General features: G+C 43.8%; 2 protein-coding genes across 2 annotated transcripts in view; both read left to right on the top strand.

Annotated features, from left to right (window-relative positions):
- The first annotated feature begins 9,437 nt into the window (after nucleotides 1-9,437).
- Nucleotides 9,438-17,076, top strand: LOC133140891 (betaine--homocysteine S-methyltransferase 1-like). The gene is made up of 8 exons (XM_061261172.1): nucleotides 9,438-9,575; nucleotides 11,096-11,228; nucleotides 12,997-13,109; nucleotides 13,774-13,965; nucleotides 14,292-14,439; nucleotides 15,367-15,549; nucleotides 16,195-16,423; nucleotides 16,843-17,076. Exons 1-8 carry the CDS (start codon nucleotides 9,552-9,554, stop codon nucleotides 16,928-16,930), a joined length of 1,110 nt encoding a protein of 369 aa, XP_061117156.1. The 5' UTR covers nucleotides 9,438-9,551; the 3' UTR covers nucleotides 16,931-17,076.
- Nucleotides 17,077-18,667: 1,591 nt separating this feature from the next.
- LOC133141025 (junction-mediating and -regulatory protein-like) overlaps nucleotides 18,668-25,060 on the top strand; it is a 32,979-nt gene continuing 26,586 nt past the window's right edge. Inside the window, exon 1 of the mRNA XM_061261380.1 lies at nucleotides 18,668-19,701. Coding sequence (XP_061117364.1) covers nucleotides 18,850-19,701 — 852 coding nt within the window. The 5' untranslated portion in view covers nucleotides 18,668-18,849. The remainder of the gene's footprint in view (nucleotides 19,702-25,060) is intronic.

Below are 25,060 nucleotides of genomic sequence, written 5' to 3'. Positions count from 1 at the left end.
GGGAGGGGGACAGAGACTAAAGGCTAGGACCGGAGGAGACAGTTGTCTCGTGGCACGGCTCCTGGGTGTTTGCGGAGGGACGTATGCGCTGTGATAAACCCGTCTCAGACGAGCAGCGGGGCGGAGATAAAGCGGGCCCAGGGGGGTGCTTCGGGGTGCATGCTGGGTAACTGTATCCAGACACTCTGCCGCGTGGAGGCCTGTCCTCAGCAGCTGCGTCCAGACCTCCAGTAAGGCCTGCGGTGGCTGGGAGAGGGCCCCAGACAGACAGCTGAATCCTGGGGAGGGACGCCTCTAATACCCACGTCTGCGTGTCTCATCCTTGTAAGTCCAGTGTGCATCCTGCGGATTAGGCCCACTGGTGTCTCTCCTTATGAAGCTCATTGGCTGGAGACTCTGTGGCAGTTGATGGGTAGAACAGGGTGGGCAGAGAACACAGACACTACTGACCAGCTCTCTGCTCACAAAACCATATTTAAAAGGTTCTTGAAGTTTTTAAACAGTATTTAAAAGAAAGGTTTTGCTCATGGCTGTACAACTGTTTCTTTGTGAATTGTAGCTTATCCAACCTATTCTGTATGTTCTAATGCACTTCTTTGTATGTTGCTTTGGATAAAAGCATCTATAGAACGCAGACAGAAGGTCATTCATTCATTATCCTCACCCGCTTATCCTGAACAGGGTCGCATGGGGGCTGGAGCCTATCCCAGCATACATTGGGCGAAAGGCAGGAATACACCCTGGACAGGTCACCAGTCCATTGCAGGGCACACACACCATTCTCTCACACACTCATTCCTACGGGCAATTTAGACTCTCCAATCAGCCTAACCTGAGCCTAACCAGACTGTGGGAGGAAACCCACACGAATACGGGGAGAACATGCAAACTCCACACAGAGAGGCCCCGGCCAACAGGGATTCAAACCCAGGACCTCCTTGCTGTGAGGCGGAAGTGCTACCCACTGCACCATCCGTGCAGCCAGACAGAAGGTATGTAGGAGAATTAAACATAAAAGGTTAGGCAATTAAGACCAGCAAATCATACTTGTATAATAAGCCAGTGAATGAGGTTGAAATGCAGAAAACCTAACTATTCCAGGGGACTGTTGGCTTTGCATTGTGGGATGGACATGAGATGATCTTTTTTTGGTGCTGTGACAATAAAAGCACTCATTGACGGTTTCATAAATGTAGAGAAAATGTCTGTGATCTTAACCTGGCATTCTGTCACAGACAGTTTTTATTTACTATGGAAACAGATGGGTATCTGGGCCTGCCTGTTAGCTTTGGAATCTTTACTTTTTTTCATTTTGTCATCATTTTTTATTGCTCTTGACTGACAATAATATGCAAAAATAATTCTGCATCAGCACCAGCACCAACTTTGTTTACACATAAATTAAAAGTATAGAAGTTAATTTTTCAAGGTAAACTTCAAAAAAGTTTATCTTCCCCAAGGGTAATGTAATACAAGCAACTAAAATAAAACAGCAATACTCAATGTTCTGGAGTGACCTCACGGAGGGGATTTTATGTCAAAGCAAACAACTCTTGTATTGTCTTATTCCTCTGTAACAGAAAATGGTGGAAATATATTCCTCTCATTCCAGGAGTTAAATGAGATGGGATAGAAAATGGAAACCGGTGCAAAACTAACACTAGCTCACTCCCCAAAAGAAACTTTTTCTTGTTAACAGAATAACACACACATTTATTTATGGGAAAATTTTATGAGAAGACGCAGGAATTACAGCCGCTGAATGCTGAGAAAGTGATTTCTACATCGTTGGAAAATAACAGACTTTCCGGAACAAAGTGCACCTGATCGTTGTGCCAAAAAGGTAACAGAGAAGCATATGTTTTAGGAAACATGACCCAACTGAATTTAATACTCTACACCCCTCCCCAGAAGTTAATCTTCGTTTTCTCTCTCTCTCTCTCTCTCTCTCTCTCTCTCTCTCTCTCTCTCTCTCTCTCTCTCTCTCTCTCTCTCTCTCTCTCTCTCTCTCTCTCTTCCTCTCGCTCTCTCTCTCAGAGTAACCTGACTCTCCCTTCCCCTGTGTTGCTAAGAGACAGCTCTCTTGTGTGATGTCATGTTAAGTGACGGCTGTCTCGGTTTGATGATGATGGATGTTTGTACAGCTCACTTTGTGCAGAGCAAGTGTCCTCCAGCCTAATGAGCCTCGTGCTGTAAACTGACCCGCCTCACTCTCCCTTCATTCATCACCATTCAGGGTCCAAACGTAAAGGCCTCTGTATACTCAATGGGAAAAGGCCCTCATATATTATTTTATTTCTTTTTTTAAATATAGTACCACTCCTCCCATTCCAGGTTGTAGATAATTATGGAAAAGGATGATGTAACCGTTCTCTGTAAGAAGTCGTCCTAGAGCAGATTTACTAATAAAAATCCAGAACAGCATCTCTCTGATAAGATCATTTGGGTCACAGTTTTGGTCATGGCTGAGGGCTTCATTTATTTAAAAAAACTTTTTTGGATTTAAACATGAACATAATTGTCAGGCTTGCAAACAGAGAAACAAGGAGTAACCAGGAGTAACCAGGAGTTCAGTAGATTTGAGGTTTTATTTTCGTACATCAACAGACAGGATTCTGTCACATCAACAGACAGAATTCAGACAGGCAAACAATCACAGGAGAGGGAGGCAGAGGCTTGGTCTTTATCACAGGCGAGAGGTTTGTAAACAGAATAGCAGTCCAAGAGGTTCACAGTACAGAATCGGCGTTCCAAAGTCAGAACTCTACTAAACCAGAATTGGGTCAATACACAAAGTACAATCAGGAAACCGCTTGAGAGAATGTGGAAGACACATAACAATCTAGCAGAGTAACTGTGGAGACCTACACATATACACAGGTGAATTAAACTGGAATGACAATCATGAAAATTAGCAAATAACAAACAGGTGAAATGAATGACTGGAGTGGGAGCGGGAGTTAGGACAAATGTGACATGAAACTAACAACGCAAAATAGAACGCAACATGGGGTGTGACAACAATAATAAAGACAGATGAGACAAATTGATGCGGTGAGAAAACACAGAACAGAAAATTACGAATTAAGACCCAAAAACAGTTGCACATGTTTGTTTAAAGTGGTGTATCTGCATCTTACACACCTGTGACATATACATCTCAAACATTAAATTAAGGGTGTCACTCAATAAAACTAAGCAATATATGAGTTTTAATCAGCAGACAAACAGGATGTCATTTTAATCATTTATAATAAAGCTAAGCAGTGCTACCTGCTGGGTGTTCCTGTTATTGTCACAATATTGTCAAAACAGGAGAACAGCAAATGTAAGAAAACTATTCAGCATGCCTGAAAACTATTCTGTAGCTGCTTCATAAAAACACTGGTTTGTAATTCAGACCTTAATCAGTAATAGGCAAGGCCAGCTTTAATGCTACAACAGTGCTTAAATTATGAAATACTACTAAATCCTCCCTCAGCATACCTGCATGAAGCCCTTACCCTCACCTGTATCTGGCCTGTCTGAGGACTCTTCCATTTCAAACATTTGTAGCTATCCTTAATTTTACTTTAATTTTTTATTTTTTTGTAAGACTTTTTCTTTGTCGTATTTCATTTCATATGATGCGGTTTATTGTGGGTTTAATATATGATATGGCTGCTGTTTGTGGAATTAAACTGTGAGATACTGAAAGGCAGTAATAATATGTATGGCTGATTTAGTGTGTGATGCAGAGATTTGGCTCTGCGCTTGGAAAATCTCCCTGAGACGCCTGGAGCACAGCAGATAGTGTAGTTGTTAGCCAGCAGTGATGTGCGTTTAATCTGTTTTTTAAAGCTAACTCTGCAAATCTCCACCTGGAGGACTCCGGTGAAAACACGACAACTTGGATAGATTTATTAATCTGCAAAGAAAAGGGTTATAAAAACATCAGGCTTTAACTTTTCACCCGAAAGATGGAATTTCCTGCAGCACAGGGTCATTGTCACTGTATTTGAGGATTGATTCATATTGTTGCTTTGTCCACAATGAAAACTGATATTTCCAAAGGCAGGAAGACTCAGAATGGGGTCAGTAAGCCAGACCTTGTAGCCTCCCAAAACCCCATTCAATTCCCACCAGCAACATTACACTGAAGGACACTACAATCAACTACATTACACTGACCTTACAGTTAACAGCATTACACTGACCTTACAGTTAAACAGCATTACACTGACCTTACAGTTAAACAGCATTACATTGACCTTACAGTTAACAGCATTACACTGAACTTACAGTTAAGCAGCATTACACTGACCTTACAGTTAAACAACATTACACAACAGTACCCTACAATCAGTAACATTACACTGACCTTACAGATAAACAGCATTACACTGAGCTTACAGTTAAACAGCATTACACAACAGTACCATACAGTCAGCAACATTGCACAGCATTACACTAAAGTACCTTGACAGTTTTCTTATGAAAAATAAATTATGGGTTCACATGTGTAGCCTAGCACGTGAACTATAAAGGTAATCCCACACAAAAAAATGAGAGGGGAAAAAGGTACCAAGGTAGGTGTTTTTACTCTTTCCTGGAGCATTTGCTACAAAATAGGGGTTTATTGCCATCTAATGCTGAAAAGGAGTATTACATGTTGTATTTTCTTTTTAAACACAGCTATCTTATGCTGTTAGCATACACAAATATGTGCAAAACTGGAAAGACCAGAGTATGAGGGGCCGTCTATGCCTTAATTCAAATTTTGCTTGCATATTAATCTGTGAAACACTCATGTATACGCTATATGCAACTGGTTAGAGGTGCATGTGTGAGCATTTAATGTGTATGGAGTCTTTCACTTTATCCAGAAGGCAGAATAGTTTTACGTTTCCCGCTCGGTCCGATCTTTCTTGTATTTTGCGCATATCTCGATGGTTCCGATCCCCAGACCCACTGTTGAAAATAAACATGCAAGTACTTTTATTAGCCTACTTTGGTGTATGAGTGAGTGTGTGTGAGTACACATGAGTACGTATATATGTATGTACAGTCAGGTCCATAAATATTGGGACATCGACACAATTCTCCTCTTTTTGGCTCTATACACCGCCACAATGGATTTGAAATGAAACGAACAAGATATGCTTTAACTGCAGACTTTCAGCTTTAATTTGAGGGTATTTACATCCAAATCAGGTGAACAGTGTAGGAATTACAACAGTTTCTATATGTGCCTCCCACTTTTTAAGGGACCAAAAGTAATGGGACAATTGGCTGCTCAGCTGTTCCATGGCCAGGTGTGTGTTATTCCCTCATTATCTAATTTACAAGGGGCAGATAAAAGGTCTAGAGTTCAATTCAAATGTGCTATTTGCATTTGGAATCTGTTGCTGTCAACTCTCAATATGAGATCCAAAGAGCTGTCACTATCAGTGAAGCAAGCCATCATTAGGCTGAAAAATCAAAGCAAACCCATCAGAGAGATAGCAAAAACATTAGGTGTGGCCAAATGAACTGTTTAGAACATTCTTAAAAAGAAAGAGAGCTCAGCAAAATCAAAAGACCCGGAAGACCACGGAAAACAACTGTGGTGGATGACAGAAGAATTCTTTCCCTGGTGAAGAAAAACCCCTTCACAACAGTTGGTCAGATCATGAACACTCTCCAGGAGGTAGGTGTATGTGTGTCAAAGTCAACAATCAAGAGAAGACTTCACCAGAGTGAATACAGAGGGTTCACCACAAGATGTAAACCATTGGTGAGCCTCAAAAACAGGAAGACCAGATTAGAGTTTGCCAAACAACATAGAAAAAAGCCTACAGTTCTGGAACAACATCCTATGGACAGATGAGACAAAGATCAACTTGTACCAGAATGATGCGAAGAGAAGAGTATATACTGCAAAAGCAACCAAAGAGTTTTTTAAGGCAAAGAAGTGGAATGTCATGCAATGGTTAATCACCTGACCTGAATCCGATTGAACATGCATTTCACTTGCTGAAGACAAAACTGAAGGGAAAATGCCCCAAGAACAAGCAGGAACTGAAGACAGTTGCAGTAGAGGCCTGGCAGAGCATCACCAGGGATGAAACCCAGGGTCTGGTGATGTCTATGCGTTCCAGACTTCAGGCTGTAATTGAGTCTGCAGTTAAAGCACATCTTGTTAGTTTCATTTCAAATCCATTGTGGTGGTGTATAGAGCCAAAAAGATTAGAATTGTGTCGATGTCCCAATAGTTATGGACCTGACTGTATGTATGTGCAAGTGTTTCACATGTTTAAATACAAGCAAAGTTTGAATTATGGTCTAGGCGGCCCCTCATATCTGAGAACCTATGCAGTATGTAGTATGTCTTTGTGACATGAATCAACAGAAACTAGAATAGCAGCATTGAAAATATGGGAAGATGTTTATGCCCGGTATAAATGTACCACACTGCATCTCTCCATAATAAGAGTTCAGCAATGGGACTCAGAGACCATACAGTGTAATTATTATGTAATGACCATTCACCGTTAATGATTGATCCACACCCAGGTCGAAGCAGATTTCACATTGTATTGTACATTATCCATCCACATATACCACAGTGCATTATCGCTCTTCACCTCAGAGTACACTTACATACAACCCAGAAGTCAGGTCAGCAAAGCAAAGTGCAAGGTTATGTAAATCATTCTGCAGCAGAGAATGCAACCTGTAGGACAGGAGTAACCAACCCTATTCCTGGTGATCTACCAACCTGTAGGACAGGGGTCACCAACCCTGTTCCTGGAGATCTACCAAGCTGTTTTCATTTAAAACCTGAATCTGGCATACCTGATTCTACTAATTAGCAGCTCACTGAGATCTCTAGCTGTTGAATGAGGTTTGTTTTGTCAAAGCTAAAGGTGATCAGTATTTCTGGTTGCTGTAGTTCAGCCATGGAAACTCTGGTGGAAGCTGTAATCTCCAATGAGTGGGATTTACTATATTCATATAGTATTCTGAACCATGTAAACCAGCTTAAAGGCCTTTCCCTCTAACACTCAGTGGTTAGAAAGCAGAGCTTATTCCAGGTCCCTTGATTCCAATGAGGAGTGCTGCTTTCATATGCTTGGTTGTTCCGAAATCGTTGCCAAGGAAGTCATTGAGACCGGGTCATTCGCGTCTATAACAGGGTGTTACAGAGTACCAGTCAATGGGCTATGTCGTTAGTAATGTGGACTATTGCCAGAGCAGACAGGTAATTGGTTTGCTTGTGTTGATAAACACCAGAGGAAATTTATTTGGGCTTAACTCAAAATGTGTAACTCTTCAAACTGTGACTTTTCAAGGCTGGGCTGCCTAACCCTGTTCCTGGAGTGCTAACTTTGGGTTGAACGCAGGATGGTAGACCTCCTGGAATAGAGTATAATTAATCTTAAGATCACTGATAAAAAGCTTCTATTTTATGATATGCTGTCCATAAGTAACCCTGTATACCTGATATGTGCTGTAAATCTGCTGCCCTCCAACACACAAGCCTAAAAGAGATGAGATTTATTTATTACTGCTACCTAGAACTACAATCTGACCTGAAGAGGCGTGTAAAAAGGTGCTAACTTCAGGTGTGGGGCTAAGAGCTGGGGGAAGACAAATTCCCCTTGAGTTAGGAAATAAACAAGCTGCTACAGCTATAAAGCTCACTCTGTGATGATTATGCCCCTGAGAGTGAAAGTGTGTGTGACGCTACCTCTGAACTATTTTATCCAGACACACTGCCCCTGTCAATTTATTTATTATTATTATTATCGTTTGACAGCTGCAGGGCTACTATATGTATGAATGGTAGTTTTTTGCTAGTCCTGCTGGTTTTGCTGCCTTGCTGGCTGTCTTGTTAGGACTGGCCTACCCGCCCCCCCGGCCCCCAACCTCAGGCTGGACATCCGGACACAGGGGGTGGGGTTCTGGGAAGGAACTGTAAAAGGTTAAGTGGTAAATGGTTGGTGTGGATGTGTATGTTTATAAGTGTGTGTGTTTGTGATTGTGTGTGTGCATGTGTGCATGTGTGTGTATGTGTATGTGTGTGTGGGGGGCTTTCCCAACTGCTGCAGGAACTTCTGTGTGTAACTGGATCTTGCATTGCATGCCTGCCATATCGTGATGCCATATTTATTTAACTGCCTGAAAGGACAACCTCTGTAAATATAGTGCACATACGCTATACATACACATGTACAGTACCAGTCAAATGTTTGGACACACCTTGCTTGCCATAACTTCCTGATGTCTGTGGCCTATACACTAAACATCACCAGAGTCAAGATATCTTACTTTCAGTTGTCTTACAATGACCTGCATTTGAATAGATCCCTGTGGGAATTGGGGGGTGGGACTAGATTCAGCTATATAACAGTGCTATATAAATGCAATCCATTTACCATCAATTTACATATACACTGCTGCATTCTGAATTGCTATTCTGTACCACAGGGTCCAATTTCATCTGGAACAGTATCTTTGGATAAGTGGGGTGCCATCCTCAGGGAATGAGCTGAGTAGAGTGTCAAGCTCATCAAGGAAACTTTCCAGGGCACCTGGAGGACGATAAACAACGACAATATAAAGTTTAACAGGGTGAGTAATTGAGACAGGGTGGCATTCAAATGTGGATAGGGATAGGTCAGTGAGGGAAATCGCAGAGAATTTCCACGAAGGGGAGATCAGCAAGCCAGTGCCACCTCCACGGCCAGAGGGCCAGGGGGTGTGTGAGAAGGAGAAGGAGGATGAGAGGGCAGCGGGGGTGGCAGTGTTCTCTGGTGTAATCCAGGTCTCGGTGAGGGCAAGGAACTGTAGGAACAGGAGGGAGGCATAACCAGTAATGAAGTCAGCCTTCCGTGTGGCAGACTGGCAGTCCATAGCCCCCCTGCAACTGTGAAGTTGTCACAGGGGGTCAGTGAGGGGTAGCAGAGGTTGGTGGGATTCCGTCGTCGTGGAGGGCCACGTTGCTGGAAGCGCGTTCTGAAGGGGAGAGAGCAGACCGTAATGGGAGGAGGGTTAAGAAAATAAATGCAAATAAAAAAATAACGAATACATATTAAAAAGGTATGGAAAAGCAGAATATTACAGTAAACAGGTTACACATTTTTTGAAGTGATCCAATTAAATACCGAGGTGAATCAATAGGATCTTAATTAGTGAACGTGTGGACAGATGGCCACTAAAACGAACCATTTATGTAATTATATGCAATCCATCACAATAAGCACAATGTGAACATTGGAATTGTATTCTTTGTGACAGTGTTTCTGACATACTGTGGTTTAGGAGGATAAATCATTAACAGCTTGATAAAAATTTTGGGATTGCATCTGAAAGCAATTGGGAACCGCTGCTTCAAAACAGGAAAGGTGCCAAGAAATGTGGTTTCGATGTGGTAAGCTATACGGACTTTTATTTTGAAGGCGAAGGAGCCGTTTAAAAACAGCGCTTCCAACCCACTGAACAGTTCCATGTTCCCATCCCCTGAGGTGGGCGTGAGTTCGAGAACCAGCTGAGTAGGGTCTCCGAGCTCGTCCTTTGATCTGGTGAATATGGCGTTAAAGGGCAAAAAAAAGGTATTTATTTTTGCAGAACATTGCTGTGTTTAATGATGCATGTATTTTCTTAAGAACTGAATTCAAGAAACCTCGAGAATCATGGTAGCCTTGCTGTGTGATTTCAAATAGGCTATTGTGCAGTTCCACTAAATCCCATAAACCAAGCAGGCTTCAACACGATATTCTTACAAGTTTGCGAAATTATGTTTACATGTATGCAGCCTATATTGTATGCAGTGCGGTAGTTAGTTTTATGTTCGATTTTCGGACTTCGGACAATAGCTCTTCAACAAAACGGGTCATAATGCTCTAAATAATTGTTTCGTAATCTGGGGCGCCCAGAGAACGCGGCACAACGTTTTGTTTGATTTTTCAATTTTTTATATAACGAAACATTTTGGTCAATAGCCTCGAAATTACAATTGACACATTCCAGGAGACATGTGTTATGAAAGCACAACATTCCCATCGTCCATTAAGCCCATTATTTATTTTTTAATAATATTTACAGTACTGTGCAAAAGTCTTAGGCACCTGTATAACATTCTGTACAGATAAGATTATTTAAAAAAATAATTCAATGAAAGGTCCAAAATAAACGTACTATACATTTTGCACTACATTTTAGTAATTTGGCAGAATAGTTAAAAACTGAATCCAATCAATATTTTTTGTGACCACCCTTCTAAAACTGCATCACTTCTGGCGGACAGCCAACGCTCTCCTGCCGTTCTGTAAGACAATCAGCAGGGGGGTTGTTCCAAGCATGTTGGACAGAACTTGCAACAGTAATCCTGCAGACTTTGGTTGGCTCCTTGCTTCTGATGTCAGACAGCCTTGATCAAGTTTTTTATGTAAAAAGTACTTAATTGCTTACAGTAATATGTAACTTTTTAAAATTAAATTAAAAAATGTCACTGTAAAATTAAATCTTTTGGAAAACATTAATAAAAAAATCCTGAAAAAGGCAAGGTGTGTCCTATATATACACGTATACATATATATATACACACACACACAGTACACACACACTAGGGTGCCTAAGACTTCTGCACAGTACTGTATATATTCAGAAAAAAAATTATTATTTTTTGTAGCTCAGACTGCTCATATTTAGGGACTATCTGACAAGTGGATGTCAAATAAAAATGTCAATAGCTTTCTAACTACAGCGCTCAGAGTGTTCAATGTGTTGAGGATCAGGAGGACTTGAGCACACAGGCAGGATCCCCGCAGAAATTCATGTTTGATTTTTGGAAAATATTTAAATTATTATTTATATTAATATTTCAATACCTTTTCAGGTCAAGTTAATGCCAAATGATTCGACTATTCATCAGAAACAGGGCACAACTCTTTGTATTGCCAATATATTCTCTGTAGCTTTATTGAAAAAAAAAAACATTCAATTTTCTGATCTCATATGCTTATCTTGGCCTCAATTCATGCTAATTCAGCATAAGGAAAATAAAGAAACATTAATTGATCTTGAGAAGCACAGATGTCAGAAGCGAACTTGTCAACTTGTAATTCCGCAGGGGATACTGGAACGCTTGGATGGAGGCGAAGTTGTCATTGGAGACGGTGGATATGTCATGGCTTTGGAGAGGAGAGGCTACGTCACGGCCGGACACTGGACTCCAGAAGCTGCGGTTGAACACCCCGAGGCCGGTAAGTGAATGCGTGAATTCTCGGTAAGCAGGGTTAGTTCGGCTAGGTCACTAGTAAGCACAGTGAAGTACAGAAAAACAAAGGCTCGTAGCAGGTTACCCCGACAATGCTCCCTGATGATGGCGATTTTGTCTTTAGCTGACTGGTAACGTGTTCTTCTAACAAATCTTTGGACGAGTGAGAGCGGGTTCAAATCCCACCTCGGACTCAGGCAAAAATCTCTTCTCGTTACATATTTTTGAACTATATTGAAGAGAGAAACTATAGCCTACTTTGGAAGGAATTGGTTAATTTCCTTGTGGAAGCCTGTGCACGCAATAAAGTAATGATCGCATTGTGTCATTGGCTGTGTATGAGCCACAGGTGCCTTGAAGTATTTTATTTATTTTTTATATAATGTAAGTGCAATATATTTAATCACACTAGTTTATTTAATGGTAAGGCTACAGTTGCCATCTATCTAAGGGCCACTGTTGCATAAGTTGATAATGTTCCCCTGTTTAGCCACAGATTTCATAGTCAATCACGATTTGGACATTGTTCTGTAGTATAGGATTGTAAGCACTCTGTAATGGGGCTGTATGTAACATAGTGTAACTGCAATGTACAACAAACACACTGTATTGTGACCATGATTTGGGATTAGTTTGGTTTCTGCTCAAGATTCTGGGCCAAGAGGCTACTTGCTGCAAAGGAATGTTGCAACTCTTTATTTCCTTCCCCCCCGATACCCAGGTCACCACACAGATCTCTGCCTGCTTGGCTGATATCTCTGCGTGGATGACTTCCCACCACCTGCAGCTCAACCTTGCCAAAACTGAGCTTCTCTACATCCCTGCTAAGTCTGTCAATCGACCTCTCACTGACTGTTGAGGACTTTGTAGTTTCCTCCTCCCGTACGGCAAAGAATCTTGGGGTGACTCTTGATAACTGCCTCACCCTGGCTCCACAAGTATCCTCCACTGCCAGAACCTGCAGGTTCTTTCTGTACGATATACGCCGTATCCGTCATCTCCTGACGGAGGAAGCCACCCAGCTCCTAGTCCAGGCGCTCATCATTTCCCGCCTGGATTACTGCAACTCCCCCCGTAGCCGGTCTCCCAGCGTGTGCCATCAAGCCCCTCCAGCTGGTCCAGAATGCTGCAGCCCGCCTGATCACCAGTCAGCCCAGGTCGGCTCATGTCACCCCGCTTCTCATTGGCCTCCACTGGCTTCCTATTGCCGCACGCCTCTGATTCAAGGCCCTAGTCTTGGCATTTCAGGCTGCTAAGGGGACTGCCCCACCCTACATACAATCCTTGATCTCTCCCTACTCCCCATCTAGACCACTCCAGTCTGCCAGCTCTGGTCGCCTTATGGTTCCCTCTCTACATGCACCTGGCGGTCGAGCTGCACTTTCACGCCTGTTTGCCGTTCTGGTTCCTCAGTGGTGGAATGACTTGCCTACCACTGTCAGGACGGCAGAATCCCTCCCCCTATTTCGACGCAGACTCAAAACACACCTTTTCAAACTCTACCTTAGTCCTCCCTCCCGATATCCCTATCCTCCTTGTCTAACCCAAAAAAAAGAAAAGAAAAAATGTTGCACTTATGATGACTATGTGTTTAGAACTGCATTCTATGTGTATTTTCCGAGTTATGGATGTGATGCTTTGACTTGTGGAAGAACCTATACACTTGTAAGTCGCTTTGTATTAAAAGCATCTGCCAAATGACTAAAATGTAAAAATGTAAATGTAATGCTAATTCCCTGTTCCCTTTTTTCCAGTTCGCCAGCTGCATAGGGAATTCCTGAGGGCCGGTGCGGATGTCATGCAGACCTTTACGTTCTACTGCAGCGATGACAAGCTGGGAATCAGCGGCAGAGTGGGGAGCATCAGTGTGAGTAGCCTAGCATCTGACTCATTATGGGGGACACCAGCCCAAAATCATTTAAATTTGATGTTCGTCAGTTTAAGAATAATAAATGGTGTTTTCCAGAGTTCCGTTTAGATGATGGCATCCCTTCAAATGTTCCTTCATCTATACAGGTGAAAGATTTGATTCTGAGTAATTATTCTTAACTCTTAAGATGACGCATACCAAATTACTGAATCTATTACCATTACCATTAAAAACAGATTCTAAAATGGACACCATTGTCTTTGGAATTGTGCATTCAGTGGTGGGTTTATGCTGACATTTGTGGAGCTGTATCAATCATTCGCTGATTTCCAGAATTCAGTGATGTAATCTCACGTACAAAAGAAAAATCTAAAAACCGACTTAAAAGAAGAAATATTAAGCAGACTGCTCACATCTGAGCTCCCAGAAAGCAGTGAGATACCAGAGGTCTGCTCTGCACTGTATTAGTGCCGTTTCATAATCGGAGAGCTGAACCTTGCAGCAGGATTACCCACAGAGAGTGCTCCTGTGTTCTTATTCTTGGCTTGTTACTTTTCCAAGAACCAGATTGTAACATTGTAATAAAACCTTGTTTTCATGGTTTGTGTGCAATTGCTTCACTGCTCTGATTGGTCTCCCTCACTGTTCCTCCGGCCCACAGGGGCAACAGATAAACGAGGCGGCCTGTGACCTTGCCAGGGAAGTGGCCAATGAGGGCGGGACACTGGTGGCTGGGGCCATCTCTCAGACCCCCTGCTACACGGACTCCACCAGCGAAGGCAAAGTGAAGGAAATCTTCAAGAAACAGCTGGATGTTTTCATGCAGAAGGACATAGACTTTTTCATCGCTGAAGTAAGTGCATTTCATTTTTTTCATGGCTACAAAACCTTTTTTGGGTAAATCCCAATACTTGATGAATGCAAATACTTCCAGACAGGAGAGACACGAGTCATTGAAAAGGATACACTTTTTTGGGAGTATGTGCCAGGGCTTGCATTGTACTGAAAATGAATCAGTTGGCAGTTGGCATATGCTGCTCCACAAGCCTTCCCACAGTAGTCCATCAGTGTAAAATGCACTAGCTTTGAAAAGTAAATTCAGCTTGGATGATGTATCTGACAGATGGCCCGTGTTTTTAGTCCGTTTCCCCATGTGAACACTGTCGTCTCTTTGTCCAGTTCTTCCAGCACGTGGAGGAGGCAGAGTGGGCTGTGCAGGTTCTGGTGAGCAGCGGGAAGCCTGTCGGGGCCACACTGTGCATTTCACCTGAGGGAGACCAAAACAGAGTCAGCCCAGGGGACTGCGCTGTCCGACTGGCCAAGGCTGGTATGTTCTGCTCACAGGCCTCCTGGACCGGCACCGCATACCTGTGGCACTGTCACTATTGTACCAGGGTTATGGGTTATGTCTCCAGGGTAATCAGTGCTACTGATTGGCCAGACTGTCTTCACACCGGACTGCCAGGTAAAGGGAGAGTGTAAACCCAGCAGTTCTCTGAACTCACGGACTGTGCTTGGTTCCTGTGTGGTCATCCCACAGTCTGAACTATTCTGACTGGGCCAGAGCAAACTGGCCCAGCAGCTTCGCAGTGTAATTGGCGGCAGGCTCCCATTGATGTGATTCCCTAATGTGATTGGCTGTGTGTTGGGAGGAAGGGGTCTGTGGGTGGTACCCCATAGCCAGCAATATAATTAATCTGTACCTTCCCTGGAAATGTACTCAAATGGAATATTATTGTACTTTCAGGATACATTTGCTAAATCTTTTCCTTGATGAACCAGATTATACCTACAAATTATATTTCTGACAGTGGTGTACTCATTCCCCCATGAAGGCCATGCTGGTTACGGCTGCTGGTTAAAGCAGAAACATGTACTGTAAACATTCTTCATGAAGCTGGAGACATTTTCTGAATAGCTGAAAGCACTCAGTTATTCACTTTTGTTTTTCACAAAGGTTAAGGCTTTCATGGCCATTAAAATGAACACAGAACATACAGGAGGTAATTTTCCACCGAATTAAATAATTGTGTAACGAGTTAAAGATTCGCCTGAGTCCGAGGTGGGGTTTGAACCCCTGCCTCTCACTTCTCCAAATGTTTCTTAGACATATGTTACCAGTCAGCTATAACCTGCTAGTAGCCTTCACTGTACTTCACTAGCAAACTAGCTGAGCTAACCCTGCTACATTTAGATAAGAGCATCTGCTAAATGCCTGTACTGTACTGTAATGTAATGAGAATGTGTGCTCCAGGTGCCAGTATGGTGGGAGTGAACTGCCACCTGGACCCCACCTGTGGCCTGAAGACGGTGAGGAAGATGAAGGACGGTCTGGAGGCAGCCGGGGTGAAGGTTCACCTCATGCTGCAGCCCCTGGGCTTCAACACGCCAGAGTGTAACCATGGGGGGTACCTCACCCTCCCAGAGTTCCCCTTAGGTGAGAGACACGACAGGGCAGCTTATTCCTCACAAGCATTACAGGTTACATGTTACTGGTTACACTGCGTTCACGTGGTGGATCACGCATGACTGTAGGCAGCAGAACGCCACTTTTGGGACCGTACGGGGACAGGATGGCACGGCAGCAAATAAAATATAAGTGCCTGTGATGTTGCTCAGTAATTAGGTGGCTTCCAAAATATATATATTTTTTGTTTTCCATGTCCATTTTGTGTTGTCACATCGGTTTGGAATTCCATTAAACATAACTGGATAAGTGCCGTCTGCCGTAGCCATCTCGTTGTGCTCTCTAATGACGATATTCTGTCTACCGTGATCCATGTGAACGCAGCATTACTCTCCATGAACATGCGTGTGCATGTGTGATGATGATGAACATGCATGTGTATGATGTATGTCAGGCATACAGAAAGGGCCAGTGTGGGTGCAGGCTTTTGTTCCATCCAAGCCGTTACACACCTGATTCTACTAGTCAACCACTTGATTCTGTGCTGTGATTAGTAGGCGGTATTAGGTGTGTGAATGCCTCCACCCACACCGGCCCTTTCTGGGTAAGATTGAGTATCCCTGCTGTGTGTGATGTGTGTTATGTATGTGATGATACAGTATGACTATTCTGCAGCACTGGAGTCCAGAGCCATGACCAGGTGGGATATGCATAAGTATGCCAGGGAGGCGTACGATCTGGGCATTCGATACATCGGGGGCTGCTGTGGGTTCGAGCCGTACCATATCCGCGCTTTAGCAGAGGAGCTAGCCCCCGAAAGGGGCTTCCTACCGCCCGGGTCGGAGAAACACGGCCTCTGGGGCAGTGCCCTGATCGGCCACCAGTTGCCCTGGGTCAAGGAGAAGTACGTATCCCACAATCCTCCACAAAGAAGGTCCTTCTGACCGTACAGTTATCCTCACCATTTACCATAGCAAATAAATTGTGAATTAGTAGTGGTTAAGGTACTTGAATGGGACCCGCAAGGTCAGTAGTTCGATCCCCGGTGTACCACAATAAGATCCGCACAGCTGTGGGGCCCTTGTGCAAGGCCCTTAACCCTACATTGCTCCAGGAGGATTGTCTCCTGCTTGGTCTAATGAACTGTAAGTCACCCTGGATAAAAGCATCAGCCAAATGACATGTAATGTCTTGAATGCACGTCTGGTTGCACAGACTTGGCCGAAGGTGGATTTTCCGGCAGGGCAGTGAATCAGGAATGGGCTTGTCAAAACAGGGCTTGAATGTGGGAATACCAACATTCCATCTTCTCTTTTCTCCCAGGGCTAATCGGAAATACTGGGAGACGTTGCTGCCAGCATCGGGGCGCCCAAAATGTCCCTCCATGGCAATTCCCCATGAATCATTTTAAAAAATAATTAATGGAAGATTTGTTTCCTATAAACTACCAATCTGTATTACAGAATAGCGGATTGATTTAATATGATTATGTACCAGTGGTGGTTTACATGGTTGATTATAAAAATAAAAGTGCAAGATAATATTGTGTTTGCTCCATCAGTTTGGTCCAGTGCTTTCTGTTCTGCCAAAAAAGGCTAAATGTAGACATGCTTAAATTCTTGTGTATTAATTTGCCATTTTCACTATCAATTATTTTGTTCTTGTAGAATGTTAATTAAAACGGTCTAAAGTATGCCACCCTGTGGCCAAAATGGTACTGCATGACAAAATTGTTTGGACCTACCACTGCGGACAAATGCCAAAAATTAATTATAAAATGCAGAAACGGGCCTATATGTAGTAGGGATTTTTCATGTGCCAAATGCATGCTATGTTAGTAGTAGTAACTAAACTAAATGGGAACAACAAAAAATATGGATCATATTTATTCTTAAGCCATTGTATAACATTTATTTTAAACCTTCTGAGACGTATGAAGTGTACATCTTTCCGCTTTGAATCTTCTACTCTGGTTCGTTCCCAACCTATTGTAACCGCTGCGTTCTCATTCCCAACTGCTGTTACAGTAAATTAAACTCCTCTCTGACTTCCTCCCAAAGTATATAATTGTCCAGCGTGATCCACTGATATATCCGGGTATACAAACCTGAAAAGGTTACTGTCCTACTTCTTGTCCCATGCTTTCAACAGGTATAATAAAAAAATGTATTAAATGTATAAAATTTATTTTAAATTATTCTGTGGTGCATTCCTGAACCAGGGTGGACCGACTGAGCTTAATGGGAAAATATGTAAAGTTTCACACAGAAGCAATTAGCGAACCAATTTGAGCATAGGCTACCCGAAGACAATCTTCGTTAAAATGCCTTCCCTAACATGCTGAATATCAAGTGCATAGCCCTCAGAACGAAGAACAGTTTCAGCTAACACTTTATTTCAATTCTCATTTCCCCCTACAGCAATACGACAGGTCTATTTGGACTGTATCGACTAAAAAAAGACTATTCAGAATAATTGTCAAATGTCGGAGTATCATTTCGCCTGTTCCAAGTGCAGATCCTAAATATTATGACGGACTGCGCTACGTTCCTTACGTCATCACGTTCGTTCCGTTGCCCCACATGCAGATGCTCGCTACGTCAGCAAAGCTGCTCAGATGAAAACATTGGAATGGAGAGAGATGTGAAGAGAAATAGATGACCAAGAAAACAAATTTGTTCGGCGAGATTTCAGGAGCAGAAATAAACAATGACGTGGCGCCGTTCGCCTGAACATTCGACCTACTGATTTTGGACCACCGGGTGGCACGACGGTCCGGTTATTTAAAGTTTATGAAGGATTTAACCGAGGGAGACAGTGCAGTTGAAAAGGATGAAGAAAAGACGAAACCGTTGACAGAAGGGCTCTCGCAAGCTGCTCACTCCGTGTCGTGTAAACAGACCCTCACACGTGACACCAACCGTCCGCATTGTCTGGAGCCTGAAGGGCTTTAATGGCAACACAAAAGGGCCTTTGCGTTTATATTAAGTAGCCAGCTAAATAGTTTGGTTGTCAAGGCTAAGCAACAGCGATACCAGCTTAAAGTATTCGTTCGGAGTTGTAAGAGAAGGGCAAAGATGGCTGTTTTGTGGATATGTTGTGATGTTGGAATGGTTAACTTACGCAGCTGGTGAGGTGTTATTTTACTTAATCGGACTTGTTCGCAATTGTAAAAAAAAAACAAACAGAAAAAACTAGCACCAATTAGTTCGTCAGTTCCAGGCAACGTGCCAGGTAGCTAACTTATCCATTCTGTATTAGATTTCGCTGTCGGAACAGCGGAGAGACAAATATAGTTTACAAGCTTGCCAGTTTTGCCGATGTTAAAAGATGTCCTTCACAATGGAAGATAATTTGGAGTCGGGATGGGTTGCGGTTCGACCAAATGTTTTTGAGGAAAAAGAAAAGCACAAATTCGTTTTTATCGTGGCTTGGAATGAGATCGAAGGGAAGTTTGCGATTACATGTCACAATAGAACCGTGCAGAGACGGAGCATCGCCAGCGACCCGGGAGCCGAAGGAACATTAGCCTCGGGGGCCGGAGCGACCGAGAATAAACACAGAAGTTTAAAAAGTCCCGTAAAGCAGAAGGATGATGATGGCCGTCAAAACGGAACCAAAGGTCGGCAAAGTGGCACAAAAAGTTACACGTCAGGCGCAACAGGGGTACTGAGCCCCGTTAAAAGTGGCAGTAAGATTTGCGGAATAATGGGCAAAAGCCCCACTGCAGTGCTGGACATTGAGATTTTGGATCCAACTGGCGAACAGCACACCATAGAACCGGGCGAAGCGCCAGATTCTGAAGACTCTGAACATAATGTCCGTGAGGACTGTAGCTGGGCTGGACTTTTCTCCTTCCAGGACTTCAGGGCTATTCATCTGCAGCTGTGCTCTGTCAATTCGGACCTGGAACCATGTTTGCCTGCGCTGCCGGAGGAGCCGTCGGGGATGTGGACGGTGTTGTTTGGCTCTCCAGAGGTCACTCAATCCGAGATGGATACACTTTGCTACCAGCTACAGGTCTACCTAGGTCATGCACTGGACACTTGCGGGTGGAAGATTCTTTCCCAGGTGCTGTTCACGGATAGCGACGACCCGGAGGAGTACTACGAGAGTTTGAGTGAGCTAAGACAGAAAGGATACGAGGACGCGCTCCATAGAGCCAAGAAGCGCCTGCAAGGGGTAAGACAAAGCGAGCGCAGAGAGCGATATATCAACCTATCTCTCCCCCTCTGTCACTTGGCCAGACAAAGACACGAACGCTCCAGAGAAGCAATGAATAATCACAAAATGGGGGGAAAGATTATTGAAGATATTTAGAGCCATATTATGGATTTAATTAACATGGGCACAGGTTACTGTCTAATTAATGGTGACCTATAGTATACAGTAGTGGACGATTTAAATTGTGATTGCGTCATTTATTAGCTTACCTGCGATACCAAAATATTGGAACGTGTTTTGTCAATAACTTTCGCTAACCGCAGTCTGGTCTAGAGTCTAGAGTTATTCCTAATTGATTGGTACAATATTCAACACAGAAAAATACTTTACATTTAGCATAGAATGTGCTTTTATGTAAGATATTTAGATATTTAGCTTAGCACAATTAGCTTAGCACAATTACACATATGATGGCAATGATATAGATAATTCATAACTATAGTAACTATAGTAAATCACACCTGGCCTTCAGCGTTTTTTTAAGCAAATAATCAGGAAATGAATTAGTCAAATTTCTGGTATCCTGATTTTGAAGCCTCCTTGCCTTTTAGATTGTCAAGTAGGATGTTCGCTTATTCAGGGAAACTACTCGGCTAATTGATTGTTTGAGTTCAAGGCACATTTAATTTTTATTGTCTACGTGGCATCCCCCCTTCTCCTTATTTTTGGAAAAGTAAACCAGTATGTTAACTGATTTAATTGCGAAGAACTCAAATGTTGTTCACCCCTTGTGTTGAAAACAAACCAGGTGGTTAAACCAACCGGACGCTATTGTCAGTGCAATTAAGTAAAAATTGAAATGAAATCAAGGTTGCGTTCATTGTTTTACTACGGGTCCATAATGTTGTAGTGAGAAGTAGATTATAGTAGGTTATGAGGAAAATCATATAAAAAGCCGCCCCAGAAACGGATTCTCCACAATGAGGCTTTTTCATTATATATATATATATTTTTATACTGTTCTCACCAGTGTAGAGACACAGTGAGCGAGAGCTCGCATTGTGGGGGCAAGTGGGAGGAGCCCGGCTCATGACGTAGCTCTCCAAACACTCAAACACGTGGCCTTTACAGTTTCTTTGTCTCAGAAAGCCCCAGAGCTGCCATCTGTTGCTTTACATTCAGAGAAAAGTGATCTGGAGGGCAAGGGGACTTCCTGAAACGTGTACACTGGGCTGTAGCCTGGGATAGGAGGAAGGGGTGTGGGGGGGGGGTTGAGCTTTAGACTTGTCACTCCCCTGGTTTCTCATTAACAGAGGCAGGGCTCTGACGGTCAGATGCTGTGGACTTCAGTATTGACACAGACAGACAGGCTACAGCCTTCACCCCAGCCTGCCTCTGAGGCCTACAGTGGTGTTGCACACAGACTGTCCTCTAACTGGGCTAAAGTTCATCCTTCATATATTCCACAAATATGTTACTTTTGGTATTTTTTTCTTTCTATTTTTTTCTTTCTTTTTTTTTTTTTTACAATTCATCTTCATTAACAGCAAACAGGCTGACAGGTTCCCCTGTCCATGGCCCTTTTCACAGTAGCCTTGAGTTACAGCTAGTGATGGGTGTAGTGCTAGCTTTGTGGTTTTTTCTGCTGTGGGCAGTCCCTGTCCGGCTAGCAAGTAAACCCAGGGAAGATGAGTGTTAGGATGTTCTAAGATGAACCTGTATGGCTGAAGGGTCATTTGCTTGTTGTGTGTATAGTGAGCGCATCTATCGAAATACATTCCATCTGGATCCTTTTAAATGAGCTCATTTTGCTCCAGGAGGGTGTGATTCTCCAGTGGAATTATGGAATGGACGCTGGTGAACCGGGGGGATACACAGGGCTGAATTTGGTATGAAAGTGAAATCACAGGGCTGTAGTTGCTGTGCTGCAGCTGCCGTGCTGAGCCGGTCAGAAAGTGAGACTTTCCGCAGGCATCCAGACGGCCCTGCTTACAGAGCGAAACGGCCGTGTGTCAGCCTTCCAGAGCTGCTACTCATGCCCGAGCCCAGAGCCCCACTGGGGCACAGCTCTCCAGCTTTATGTCCACCCGCGTTTCTGTGGCTGTGGCCTGGTGCATTTGCAACGTTTTCCCGATCAGGAAAGGGTGTGCTTCCTCATCCCGATTCCTCTCCTTTTCCTGCACAGACCGAGCTTCCGCTGGTCGGTACACAGTGCCCACAGTATCCCAGAATCCCCAGTGTGCCCCTCTGTGTAGGTTTCATTACTGCTTGAAGTGAAACGGTGGGGTTGAATTAAAGACCTTTGAACCACAGTAAGAACAGATATAATCACCTTCCATCTATAATTAACACAGTGTAAAACCCAACCGGGTATATAGTAACTAGTGGATGGCTTTAGAGTGTGTCTGGGTGTAACTCAAGCCAAAGGTGCCATTTTGGAAGAGTGCAGATCACATCTCTGTTACTGTCTGACGCCCCCTTGAGCAGCGGTCGGGATCCGTGTCAGAACGGACAGAGGAGGGGTGGGGGGTGGGGGGGGGCTCTATGTTTGGATTGGGGTGGGTGTGGGGCAGTTGTGCGAAGTAGGAGAACTCCACACCGGAATATTTAGGAACGGAAACGTGCTCCACGTGCAATCTGGAGAACAGGATTCCCATTGTATCCCTGTCCCAGTCTACAGGGGGGGGGGAACGGAAACGGATAGTTGGGTCAGTTGCTCTGAGGGTTTGGTCAGTTGCTCTGATGGTTGGGTCAGTTGCTCTGATGGTTTGGTCAGTTGCTCTGATAGTTAAGTCAGTTGCTCTGAGGGTTTGGTCAGTTGCTCTGAGGGTTTGGTCAGTTGCTCTGATAGCTGGGTAATTTGTTGTGATAAACCATGTAATTCGCAGTGGGAGAGATTATCTGCTAAAGGCCTGTGATGTAGGTGTTCTGTCAGATGCTGTGTTTGGAGATATGGCCATGAAACGATCAATGGGATGGGGCATGTTGGCAAGCGATGGGCATGTTTGGGATACAGGGGGTACGATTGGGGGGTTGGGGGGTTGGGGGGTTGGGGGGGGGGGGGGGGGGCTTGCTTGCCCCATCTCCCGTCTACAAAAGCGAATCCATTTTCAAATATAGACAGTGCGTTTCTGTTTGAAAAGTACCTAGTAGGACATCATAGCCCTGTGTTTGTGTGTGTGCGTGCGTGCGTGCGTGCGTGCGTGCGTGCGTGCGTGCGTGCGTGCGTGCGTGCGTGCGTGAGTGCTTCCGTGAGAAGGGGGAATAAAATGTTTGTGTGCATGGGTTGTAGTGAGACAGTCTATTTTGTATTGGTAAGTTGAAAAACGATGCAATCAATGAGTCAGTCGGTCAATGAGAGTTGGGCCTATTTGCACTGTGGTAAGTCGACTAAGCTACTCAGCCTGCTACTGTGAAATGGAACATTTTCTGACACTTGCCCTAAGGGTGTTCTGGCATTTGACCGGTGTCCTCAAATGTTTCTCTTTATAATGGAGGCCTACTCCCAAAAGTGAACTGAGGATAAAACTGCACAGTATCTGTGGTCCTTGTGATTTTGATGTTCAGGACTCTGTGCTCTAGAGGAGGTGATGATGTGCTGGAGGTCCTTTCATTTCCAGGTCTGATGCCATGGCTGATGGTGCCATTTACCTCTAATAACCCAACATCACAGTGAAAGGCCCTGAATATAGGCTCACTCTAATAACCCAACATCACAGTTAAAGGCCCTGAATATAGGCTCACTCTAATAACCCAACATCACAGTTAAAGGCCCTGAATATAGGCTGGCTCTAATAACCCAACATCACAGTTAAAGGCCCTGAATATAGGCTCACTCTAATAACCCAACATCACAGTTAAAGGCTCTGAATATAGGCTGGCTCTAATAACCCAACATCACAGTTAAAGGCCCTGAATATAGGCTTGCTCTAATAACCCAACATCACAGTTAAAGGCCCTGAATATAGGCCGGCTCTAATAACCCAACATCACAGTTAAAGGCCCTGAATATAGGCTGGCTCTAATAACCCAACATCACAGTTAAAGGCCCTGAATATAAGCTTGCTCTAATAACCCAACATCACAGTTAAAGGCCCTGAATATAGGCTGGCTCTAATAACCCAACATCACAGTTAAAGGCCCTGAATATAGGCTCACTCTAATAACCCAACATCACAGTTAAAGGCCCTGAATATAGGCTTGCTCTAATAACCCAACATCACAGATATTGTCAGTTTCCTGCGGTGTTTTTATAAATTGCTGTGTAAACACAACAGCTGCTGTCATAAAACACTACTGACAGGTACTGAGAACATAAAGGCCCTGCCCCTGAGGGAACATCATCTGATATTGGCCCTGGGGACATTTCTATTGATTAGCCTGAGAACTTGAGGCCCGCTCTGTGGATGGTTAATCAGTGTGTGACTCACACAGTGTGTGTGTGTGTTTGTGTGTGTCTGTGTGTGGGGGGAGTATTCTTCTCCTGCGGCTGAAACCGGACCCCCGGCTGCATTATCCCTGTCCGTTGGGGAGCTCTGGAGCGTGGTCTCTGGGGGGTTTCTAGTGCAGCTTGGAGAATATGCTAAAGGAGAACTGCTCTTTCCATTCCTGTAGTTTGCGTAGCCTGTAGAGACCTTGCAGGCTCCACGTCCTGGGGAAAGGTCCTCTTACTGGCCTGAAGGTGTTGCTATGGGGATGCTTGATGCTGAGAGGTTAATTATTCAGTTTGCAGGACTTAATGATGACATCACCACCCTGGGTCCAAACAGTCCATACACGTTTTGTCCAAAGTTAATTTCATCAGCTTTAAAAATGTTCATCATTTAATTTTGTGAAGTTAGATGTTAATTCTAATACACTGTGATGGTTTTTTGGACACAACCATTCATTCATTGTAGGTGATTGTGTATTTATATGCCCAGTCTGATATCAGCAGAAAGTTCAGCTGGTTCAAACTGGTGTAAACTGGTTTCTCCTGGTGAACTGGCTTCAATGTTCTACCTCTGCCAGGAACGCAAGGCAGATTCAGATACAATTTGGGCACATTCCCTCCTCTCATTCTTATTCAAAGTGCTTTTCTGTGCTGCATCTAAACTGAGTTCATGAGAGGATTCAGGATTGTGATAGTCTGTAAAACATGAGTATGAGAGAGAGGGAGAGGAGGGAGAAAGAGGGAGGGGGGTAGAGAAAGGGAGAGAGGGTGGAAGGAGGGAGAAAGGGAAGGAGAGAGGGAGAGAGACAGAAAGAAATGTAGAGCTGAGAGGGAGGGAGAGTCCCACTAACCCACAGAAGACGGTGACTTGTGGGACAGGCCTATATATAACCGTGGCGTCGGTCCAGAATGGCAGGAAGCTGAACTCATAATACAGTGGGAATG

The sequence above is a fragment of the Conger conger genome, chromosome 11 (assembly GCF_963514075.1).
Source record: "Conger conger chromosome 11, fConCon1.1, whole genome shotgun sequence".
NCBI classification, from domain to species: Eukaryota; Metazoa; Chordata; class Actinopteri; order Anguilliformes; family Congridae; genus Conger; species Conger conger.
Note: the sequence above shows the minus strand (reverse complement) of the source record. Positions and strands in the feature narration are given on the sequence as shown.